Source organism: Nicotiana tabacum, chromosome 13 (genome assembly GCF_000715075.1).
Source record: "Nicotiana tabacum cultivar K326 chromosome 13, ASM71507v2, whole genome shotgun sequence".
NCBI classification, from domain to species: Eukaryota; Viridiplantae; Streptophyta; class Magnoliopsida; order Solanales; family Solanaceae; genus Nicotiana; species Nicotiana tabacum.
The window spans coordinates 27201496-27212805 of NC_134092.1; the positions used below are offsets into that span (position 1 = coordinate 27201496).

The 11310-nt window shown below is 40.9% G+C and overlaps 1 protein-coding gene across 1 annotated transcript; it reads right to left on the bottom strand.

The window, feature by feature from the left end:
• Window positions 1-4140: 4140 nt before the first annotated feature.
• Window positions 4141-4656, bottom strand: LOC142168041 (putative mitochondrial protein AtMg00860). The gene has a single exon (XM_075228695.1). The coding sequence runs from the start codon at window positions 4654-4656 to the stop codon at window positions 4141-4143; it is 516 nt and encodes a 171-aa protein (XP_075084796.1).
• Window positions 4657-11310: the final 6654 nt, after the last annotated feature.

Below are 11310 nucleotides of genomic sequence, written 5' to 3' on the forward strand. Positions count from 1 at the left end.
TGTGAGGAAATATTATCCCCGCCTTTCGCGAGGTCCAGTTCAGTAGAGGAGTCAGGCTATGACTCCTGCACCAGCTTCTACGCTACCCACCCAGGCAGCTTGGGGTGGGGTTCAGGCAGCCAGAGGTCTCCCAAGAGGGGGAGGCTGATCAGATGGCGGTCAGGCCCGATTCTATGCTTTTCCTACTAGTCCAGATGTCGTTGCTTCAAATGCAGTGATCACAAGTATTGTCTCAGTATTGACGAAGGTCGAATGGAGAGGTTCTCTAGATTATGTTCCCATCAGGGTAATTTCTTATCTGAAGGCCCAACGTATGGTTTGGAAGGGGTGTTTGTCATATGTGGCCTTTGTGAAAGATGTTGATGCAGACACCCCTACTATTGATTCTGTACCGGTAGTGCGAGACTTTCCTGATGTATTTCCTGTAGACCTGCCGGGTATGCCACTCGATAGGGATATTGATTTCAATATTGATTTGGTGCCAGGTACTCAGCCAATTTCTATTCCTCTGTATCGTATGGCACCAACTGAGTTGAAAGAATTGAAAGAGCAACTTCAGGAACTTCTTGATAAGGGGATTCTGGTGTATTCCCGGAGTCGGGAAGATCATGAACAACACCTGAGGACTGTGCTTCAGATTTTGAGAGAAAGGAAGTTATATGCAAAATTTTCAAAGTGTGAATTCTGGCTTGATTCAGTGGGATTTTTGGGTCATATAGTTTCGTGCGAGGGGATCAAGGTAGATCCAAAGAAGATTGAAGCAGTGCAGAGTTGGTCCAGACCGTCCTCAGTTACGAAAATCCGGAGTTTCCTTGGTTTGGCTGGGTATTATCGCCGATTTGTAAAGGGTTTCTCTTCTATTGCTGCATCTATGACCAGATTGACCCAGAAGGGTGCTCCGTTCAGGTGGACCGAGGAATGTAAGGAGAGCTTCCAAAAGCTCAAGACAGCTTTGACTACAGCCCTAGTATTGGTATTACCTACATGCACAGGATCTTATACTGTGTATTGTGACGCATCGCGTATTGGTCTCGGCACAGTGTTGATGCAAGATGGTAGGGTGATTGCCTACGCATCCAGACAGTTAAAGGTGCATGAGAAGAATTATCATGTACATGACCTGGAGTTAGCAGCTATTGTTCATGCCTTAAAAAATTGGCGGCATTATTTGTACGGTGTCCATTATAAGATCTACACCGATCACCGTAGTCTACAACATCTGTTTAAACAGAAGAATCTTAACTTGCGGCAGCGGAGGTGGTTGGAGTTGCTTAAGGATTATGATATCACCATTCTCTATCATCCTGGGAAGGCCAATGTGGTGATCGATGCCTTAAGTCATAAGGCAGAGAGTTTGGGCAGCTTAGCATATTTACCGGTAGTAGAGAGGCCTTTGGCCTTGGATGTTCAGGCCTTGGCCAACCAGTTTGTTAGATTGGATGTTTCCGAGCCGAGTCGAGTTTTGGCTTGTGTGGTTTCTCAGTCTTCTCTTTATGATCATATCAGGGAACGCCAGTATGATGACCCCCATCTGCTTGTCCTTAAGGATACAGCCCAAATCTTTTACCGCAAATGCCAAAAATACGAGTAAGTTTGAAAACTGTAATTTTTCCAAATATCCTTTCCACAATAAATAAGATGTTTCATTTTCTTTTCAGATAGCAAGTGTGAAATACCTCTCTATGCCCACATATCAATGTGTGTAAAAAGTCATGAATGACGTGATACCGTACAGCATGGGGAAAAAAATGTGTCTTTATGCCTGTATGTCATGTGTGCATGCCAATACAATATATCTCAGAGATGAATCATGTACTCACACTCTCAGAGTACTCAATCTCACTGTCTCGCATCCTCTCTCACTATGCTCAATGCTCAGCACACTCAATCACTCAACGCTGTACAATACCCGTTGCGGCGTACAGTCCGATCCACATATATATAGTCGACTGCGCTCACTGGGGTGTGCAGACTTCGGAGGGGCTCCTACAGCCCAAGCGCTATAATTTGCACGGATAACTCACGTGCCATAATATCAATATCTGGATCCACACGGACAACTCACGTGCTATAGTATCAATATCTGAATCCGCATGGACAACTCATATGCTGCACGGATAACTCACGTGCTATAGTATCAATACCCTCACAAACAGGCCCCCGGCCTCACTCGGTCATCAATCTCTCCAGTCTCACTCACGAGCTCAGAATGCCATGAAACTAGCCCGATGACAATGATATGATGTATCAATAAACAACAACTGAGACTTAGATATGATATGAATGCATGAATATGACTGAGTACGATATATCAATGAAATCAGTGAGATGACAACAAGAAATAACCACTATGGGTCCTAATAATATCAATATAAAGCCTAAACATGATATTTTAGCATGATTGACAGCTCAGTTACTTTATCACATGGTGATAACTCAGTTATCAACAAAAATAGGGCCACTATACAGTGCCATGGAAACAACAGAGTCACCATTCATAGGGTGCACGTCCACACGCCTGTCACCTAGTATGTGCGTCATCTCAATACCAATCACATAATACGTAATTCGAGGTTTCGTACCCTCAACACTAAGTTTAGAAGAGTTACTTACCTCGAACGAGCCAATACCAATACCGAGCAAGCCAAGCGATGCTCCAATGATGCCATCACACGCGTAGCGACCTCCGAACGGCTCAAAACTAGGTAAAAGCAACTCAAATACATCAAATAAAGCCCAAAAAAATAATTCCAAATGATAAATATCGAATCCTTAATCAAAACCCAAAACCGGCCAAAAATCACACCCAGGCCCACGCCTCGGAACCCGACAAAACTCACAATATCTGACAACCCATTCAATTACAAGTCCAACCATACTAGTTTCACTCAAATCCGACTTCGAATCGATGTTCAAAACTCAAAAATTCATATTAAGAAGCTTTAGGCCAAAACCCCAATTTCCTCTTTAAAATTCATCAACCAAAAGCTACAGTCGAAGATAGATTCATGGAATATAATCAAAACCGAGTAGAGAACACTTACCCCAATTCATATGGTGAAAATTGCCTCAAGAATTGCCTCAATCCGAGCTCCATAGCTCCCAAAATGAAGAAAGAACCAAAACCCTCGATAATATAGCTTCTGCCCAGCAATTCCGCATTTGCGGACAATTCGTCGCATCTGCAACCACCACTTTTGCGGTAAAACTTCGCTTCTGCGAAAACAACTGACCCAGCAATCCCTTGCACATGCGGTCTTTAAGCCGCTTCTACGATCGCGCTTCTGCGCACTTGAACCGCATCTGCGGTTGCATAGGTGCGTCCAAGCACCCGCACCTGCGATCCTCACGCCTAGCTCCCCTTCACGCTTTTGCGACTCCTCTTTCACTTCTGCGATCATCGCACCTGCGTAAATCAGTCGCAGGTGTGATCACACCAGAACCAGCAGCTTAGCAAAAATCCTAAAATGCAATGAAATGATCCGAACCTCGTCTGAAACTCATCCGAGCCCCTAGGGACCCCGTTCGAACATGCAAACAAGTTTCATAACATAAATCAGAACTACTCGAGGCCTCAAAACACATATAACAACATCAAAACGATGAATCACACCTAGAATCGAAATCTATGAACTTTGAACTTCAAACTTCCACAACCGATGCTGAAACCTATCAAATCACATCCGATTGACGTCAAACTTTGCACACAAGTCCCAAATGACATAACGAAACTATTTCAATTATCGGAATCACAATCCGAATCTGATATCAAAAAGTCCATTCCCGATCAAACTTTTCAAAAATCCAACTTTTGCCATTTTAAGCCAAATTCTACTACGGACCTCCAAATCGCAATCTGGACATGCTCCTAAGTCCAAAATCACCCAACGGACCTACCGGAACCATCAAAACTCCGTTCCGGGTTCAAATTTACAAAAAGTCAAACTTGGTCAATTCTCCCACTTTAAAGCTTCAACAATGAAATCGATTCTTCCAATTCGATTCCGAATAACCTGAAAAAATCAAAATCGACGATTCACATAAGTCATAATACATCATACGAGATCATGTCCGTAAACTACTGAGCGAAGTGCAAATGTTCAAAACGATTGATTAGGTCATTACAAGCAAGTAGTGAGACTACTTGGTGACAGCAAACACCAAAGCTAAGAGTTCTCTTTCATAGACAGAAAGAGCAACATGTCTAGGTACAATACCTTTGCTAATGAAAGCTATAGGGTGATTAGGTTGTATTAAGACAACACCAATACAAGTGCCACGTGCATCAGTTTCTACTATAAAGGGCAAGGAATAGTTTGGCAAGGCTAATACCGGGGAAGAAGTAAGTGCCTTCTTGAGCTCAGCAAATGCTTGATCAGCAGAAACAATCCAGTGAAAGTTATCTTTCCTTAGCAACTCAGTCAAGGGTTTGCTAATGAGTCCATAGCCCTTAATAAATTTCCTGTAACAGTCATCTAATCCTAGGAAGCCTTTCAGTTGTTTGACAGTAGTTGGAGTAGACCACCGTTGCACTGCATCTATCATTTTAGGATCAGTGGACACATCTTGAGCAGAAATAAAATTCCCCAAGTATTCAACACTCGGAACACCAAACACACACTTGGACCTCTTGGATAATAACTTGTGTTGGATCATAACCTCAAATACCTATTGTAAATGATGAACATGGTCTACTAAAGTCAAGCTGTAGACCAAAATTTCATCAGGGTATATATCTCGGTGTCTAAATTATCAACAGGTGAAATATGAGCATCAGCGACCGGGTGGATTACTTTAGAAGTTAGAGATTCCAGAATGAAAATGGGAGCGGATCACTATGGATTTTGTTGTTGGGCTCCCACGGACTCAGCGGAAGTTTGATGCAGTTTGGGTGATTGTGGATAGGCTGACCAAATTAGCTCATTTCATTCCTGTGATTACTACTTACTCTTCAGAGCAGCTGGCTCAGGAATATATTCGCGAGATTGTCAGACTTCACGGTGTACCGGTATCTATCATCTCTGACCGGGGTACACAGTTTACCTCACAGTTTTGGAGGGTAGTACAGCGTGAGTTGGGTATTCGGGTAGAGTTGAGTACAATATTTCACCCTCAGATGGACGGGCAGTCCGAACGCACTATTCAGATACTGGAGGATATGCTTCGGGCGTGTGTGATAGATTTTGGGGGTTCTTGGGATCAGTTCTTACCACTTGCGGAGTTTGCTTATAATAAAAGTTACCAGTCAAGCATTCAGATGGCTCCGTATGAGGCCTTGTATGGTAGGCGGTGCCGGTCTCCAGTGGGTTGGTTCGAACCGATCGAGGCTAGGCTATTGGGTACAGACTTGGTTTAGGATGCCTTGGAAAAGGTTAAGTTGATTCAGGATCGACTTCGTACAGCCCAATCTAGACAGAAGAGTTATGCGGATCGGAAGGTTCGCGATGTTGCATTCATGGTTGGTGGGCGAGTATTGCTCCGGGTTTCACCTATGAAGGGTGTGATGAGGTTCGGGAAGAAGGGCAAGTTGAGCCCTAGGTATATTGGGCCTTTTGAGATTCTTGAGAGAGTTGGAGAGGTGGCTTACAGACTTGCACTACCACCTAGTCTTTCTACGGTTCATCCGATATTCCATGTTTCTATGCTTCGAAAATATCACGGCGATCCGTCTCATGTGTTAGACTTCAGTTCGGTTCAGTTGGACAAGGATCTATCTTATGTTGAGGAACCAGTGGCTATTTTAGATAGGCAGGTTCGAAAGCTGTGGTGAAAGAACATTGCTTCCGTGAAGGTTCAGTGGAGGGGTCAACCGGTCGAGGAGGCGACTTGGGAGGCCGAGCATGATATACGCAGCTGTTATCCACACTTATTCACCAGCTCAGGTACTTTTTCTAACTCCGTTCGAGGACGAACGTTTGTTTTAGAGGTGGAGAATGTGATGACCCAAAATGTCATCTTTAAATTTAATAATTAACTCTGTGTTCTAAGACCTCGAAAAGCACTATTTATCAATCCTCGACTTGCGTGCGCAGTCCGTATAATTTTTCGGAAAATCTTTATGTGAAAAATGGATTAAAATGTGAATTAGAGCTTTAAAACTCAGTTGAGTTGACTTTGGTCAACATTTTGATCAAACGGACTCGGATCAGTATTTTGATAGTTTCGGTAGGTCCGTATCGTGATTTGAAAATTGGGCGTATACCCGGAATCAAAATCCGAGGTCCCTAGCCCGAGATATGGAATTTTGACGAAAAATTTAAAGTTTAAGTTCAAATAGTGACCGGATGTTGAATTATGTGCAAATGACCCCGGAATAGAATTTTGATGATTCCAACAGCTCCGTAGGGTGATTTTGGACTTAGGAGCGTGATCGGAATTTTATTTGAAAGTCCGTAGTGGAATTAGGCTTGAAATGCCGAAACTTGAATTTTTGGGAAGTTTGACCGATGGGTTGACTTTTTGATATCGGGGTCGAAATCCGATTCATTTATAACTTGCGTGCAAAATTTGAGGTTAATCGGACTTGATTTGATAGGTTCCGGTGTTGTTTGTAGAAATTAAAAGTTTCAAAGTTCATTAGGCTTGAATCTATGTGTGATTCATGATTTTAGCATTGTTTGATGTGATTTGAGGTTTCAAATAAGTTCGTATGATGTTTTAGGACTTGTTGGTGTATTGGGTTGAGGTCCCGAGGGCCTCAGGTGAGTTTCGGATGGTTAACGGATCAAAAATAGGACTTAAACAGCTGCTGCAAAAGTTGCTGCAAATTCTCTTTTGTTGTGCAATCGAGCCCCCAGAAATCGAGCCGAGGATCGAAGGCAGGCTCGAGATCCATGATCGAAGGCCACTGATCGAAGTCCCAGGATCGAGGGTTATGACAAAGGCCAGTGATCGAAGGCCATAAGGATCGAAGCCATGATCGTTAGCTAGGATCGACGGCTGTGATCGAGCCCCAGGGTCGAGGGCCATGATCGGACTCCCATGATCGAGGTCCAGGATCGGACTCTCATGATCAAGGTCCAGGATCGGAGTCCACGATCGAGGTCAGCCCGGACAGATCCGTAAGTTATAAAAACAGGGGGGTTTCGTCCTATTCGCCATTTTTAACAACATGGAGCTTGAGCAGAGGCGATTTTTGATATATCGTCAAGGAAAAACATTGGGGTAAGTGTTCTTAACTCAATCTTGGTTAGATTACCCAAATCCATCACTGTTTTTAACATTTAATTGGTGATTTAAGTTGGAAAATTTTGAAAACCCTCTTAGATAGATTTGTGGATTTGAGGGTCGAATGGATATTGGAATTTAGTCATTTTGGTATGGTTAGACTCGTGGTTGAATGGGCGTTCATATTTCGTAACTTTCGCCGGATTCTGTGATATGGGCCCCACGGGCCAATTTTGAGCTAATTTCGGATTTTATTGAAAAATATAATATTTTCTTATGAAATTGATTACTATAATTTTTGTTGACTGTATCGAATTGATTATGACTAGATACGAGTCGATCGGAGTCGGAAAATCGAGGAAAAAGCATAATACTTGGTTAAATTAGAGCAAGTCGAGGTAAGTGACTTGTCTAACCTTGTGTGGGGGAAATTTTCCTTAGAATTCATATTAATGTGATTATTGAAATATGTTGAAAGTCGTGTACACGAGGTGACGAGTGTGTACACGGGCTAAATGTGAAAGATTATATTTTTAAATTGTGTAGATCATTATTGCGCAGTTATTAAATTATTTTATCTTGTTATATTCTTCATCATTGATCTGTGATATATATTTTAGATTTGTTTACCTTTTTCCTGCTAATTGTTTTACCCGTTTAATTAAAATTTGGTTTCTTTTATACTGTGCATTATTTGAAGGTTGATCTTCTTTAAATTAAATATTATTAATATGAAGTATTTGACATTTTTAAATTTGATATTGAAGCACGTATTAAAAATTTAAAATATTATTTTCCTGAATTATTTATTCTTGAATATTTTCGTAAGATTATTTTTTTTTGGATTATTCTGGCATGAGCCGTGAGCTCTTTATTATTGAAAAATATTGTTGTTGATTTTGTTTTCGGGGAAAATTGAAATATTGGGCACTTGAGGTGCAAATTGTGATATTGATACGCATGCGGTGGTATAAGGTCTGGGTGTTGAAACGCATGCGGTGAGATAAGGGTGGCTTGATACGCGTGGCTAGTAGGGGTGACTACTAGAAGTCATGCGGTGTGATAAGGGTGGCTAAAACGCGGGATGCTATTTCGGGAAAAAATGCTTTCTTTAAATAAATTGTGAAGTCTTTCGCGGTGGTATAAGGAAATGAGATATTGTGAAATTATTTATAATTTGGGACTACGAGGCGGTACCTCGGTCGTGCCCTTGTTGATATTGATTTATGGCCATAGTTGCTTTCGATTAATTGTTGTGATTTTCATAAAGTTGAAGGAAATTCTGTTTTGATTCCACGAGATATTATTTGCAATTATTTGGTGTCATTAAATGTGACATACTATTTGATTCATTTCCAATGCCATTTTATTTTACTACATTGATAAACATTTTACCATGCCATTATTATATTCCAGTAGGGCCTCACCTGACCTCGTCACTACTCTACCGAGGTTAGGCTTGGCACTTATTGGGTACTGCTGTGGTGTACTCATAATACACTTCTGCACATCTTTTTGTGCAGATCCAGTTATATTTTACCAGCCTGGATATCAGTAAGTTACCTGCGCACGGAGACTTCGAGGTATATCTGCCAGCGTCCGCAGACTCCGGAGTCCCCTTCTATCATTTTATGTTGCTTCCTTATATTTTATTTAGACCTTGACATATAGAGACATTGAGAATAAATTCTTAGAAGCTTGTGACTTATTTCTACCGGATTTTGGGAGTTGTAATCATTTGAATTGTAGTTTATTTATTTTCAGATATTTATGATTATTCCGCATTGATAGGCTTACCTAGTCTTAGAGACTAGGTGCCATCACGACCTCCTATGGAGGGAATTTGGGTCGTGACAGTTACCCACAAGATTCCTCTGAAAATCCCTCAAAGAATCGCCTTCTCCCGAGCTCAAAATCAAAAATGGAGTGAAAATGAAATAACCCTCGATTCCAACCCCTTTCTGCTCAGTGATCCTTGCATCTGCGATCATTTCTCACACCTGCACCTACCGCACCTACGGTCTAACCAGTCGCACCTGCGGAAGTCAATAACTCCCACAGCCTCTGCACCTGCGAGTCTTCTACGCATATGCGGGCATCGCAGGTGCGGAACTTCCTCGCACCTGCGACCATCGCACCTGCGCCCAGGGTCCGCAGGTGCGATTACACCAGTACTCAGACCTCCCAAAAACCATGGAAATCATCCGCAACTCGTCCGAAAAATGCCCGGGGCCCTCGGGACCCTGTCCAAACATACCAACAAGTTCTATAACCTAACACGGACCCGCTCGAGGTCTCAAATCACATCAAACAACATCGAAACTATGAATCGCACCATGAATCGAACTTATAAATTTCAAATCTTTCAACTTCTAAAACCCGTGCCGAAACCTATCAAATCAACCCGGAATGATGTAAAATTTTGCAGGCAAGTCCCAAATAACATAACGGAGCTGTTCCAACTCTCGGAATCGCATTCCGACCTCGATATCAAAAAGTCCACTTCCGGTCCAAATCTCCAAAAATTTGACTTTCGTCATTTCAAGCCTAAATCAGCTACAAACCTCGGATTTACAGTCCGGACACGCTCCTAAGTCCAAAATCACCCAACGGAGCTAATAGAACCGACAGAACTCCATTCCGGAGTCGTCTTCCCATAGTTCTGACTACGGTCAAAATCCTAAGACTTAAGCTTCCGTTTTCGGGACTAAGTGTCCCAAATCACTCCGAATCATCCGATAACCAAAATCAACCACGCACACAAGTCAAGGCACATAATACAAAGCTGCTCAGGGCCTTATGCCACCGGATGGGACTTAAATTCTGAAAACGAACGGCCGGGTCATTACAATATCGGAACGGTTGTCCGAATTCCATGATTTTTCATCGGGTTCCGAAAAGTGGGCCCCACATTGACTTTTGATTGACTTTTCCGAAAATGACTTAAATTAAGTCTTTTTCGAATTATGAATAATTTCTAAAGCTCCAATTGAACTGTCAGCCAATAATCTGATAGGTTTGATTGGTTTGGAGACTAATTCGAAAAGAAAAGTTGTGGTCGAGTGATCACTTGAAATTGCGAAAAGAGGTAAGTGTCGTGGTTGACCTTGACTTGAGGGAATAGAACCCTTGAATTATTTATTACATGAATTTCATGTGTAACGACGTATAGGCGAGGTGACGAGTGCTTATACGTCGTCAAATTGATTGTTTGCATATTTATCTAAAAATCATAAATTATTTTAAATCATACATTAATTATTATATTAATTATTTATCTCATTTTTCTTGTCCAATATTATGTCTTGAATTAATGTTATAATTGCTACATGCTTATTTGACTTATGTGTCTTAATTGGTACTTGACATTTAGCATATTAAATGTTAAATTGCCTATTTTCTCCTTGATTTCCACAATTAATTGCTACTTGTCATTACTTGTTTTCCTAAATAAATTATAATTATCGTATGCTTTGTTGCCTAATAATTTCTTATTAAATATGGTATTTATTGGAGTATTTTTTATTTATTTAAGAGTTGTTAAATTATATTGTTGGATTGGGTTGCACGCCGCAACAGATTTTATTTTAAGTTTATTTAGTTGGAGTGGGTTGCACGCCGCAACGGAATTTAATTGAAAGATTATATAGTTGGATCGGGTTGCACGCCGCAATAGATTTTATTCTAAGTTTATATTGTTGGAGCGGGTTGTACGCCGCAACGGAAATTAATTGAAGGATTATATTGCGGGAAGGGGTTGCACGCCACAACAGAATGATAAAAGAAATAATTGGCTATGACTGATGAATTGACTTCAGTTATTGATAATTTAATTGTCTTACCTCTATTCCTGTTATTATTATTATTATTATTATTATTCCTGTTATTATTATTATTATTATTATTATTATTATTATTATTATTATTATTATTATTATTATTATTATTATTCCTGTTATTATTATTATTATTATTATTATTATTATTATTATTATTATTATTATTATTATTGCGTACAGGTTAATGTAAGCGACCTGCCTTAGCCTCGTTACTACTTCGTCGAGATTAGGCTCGGCATTTACAGAGTACATGGAACCGGTTGTACTCATACTACACTTTGCACTTCTTGTGCAGATACACGAG

Bases quoted from the DNA above. Each gene is read 5' to 3' on its own strand.
- LOC142168041 (XM_075228695.1), bottom strand. From the start codon at position 4,656: ATGATCCAACACAAGTTATTATCCAAGAGGTCCAAGTGTGTGTTTGGT.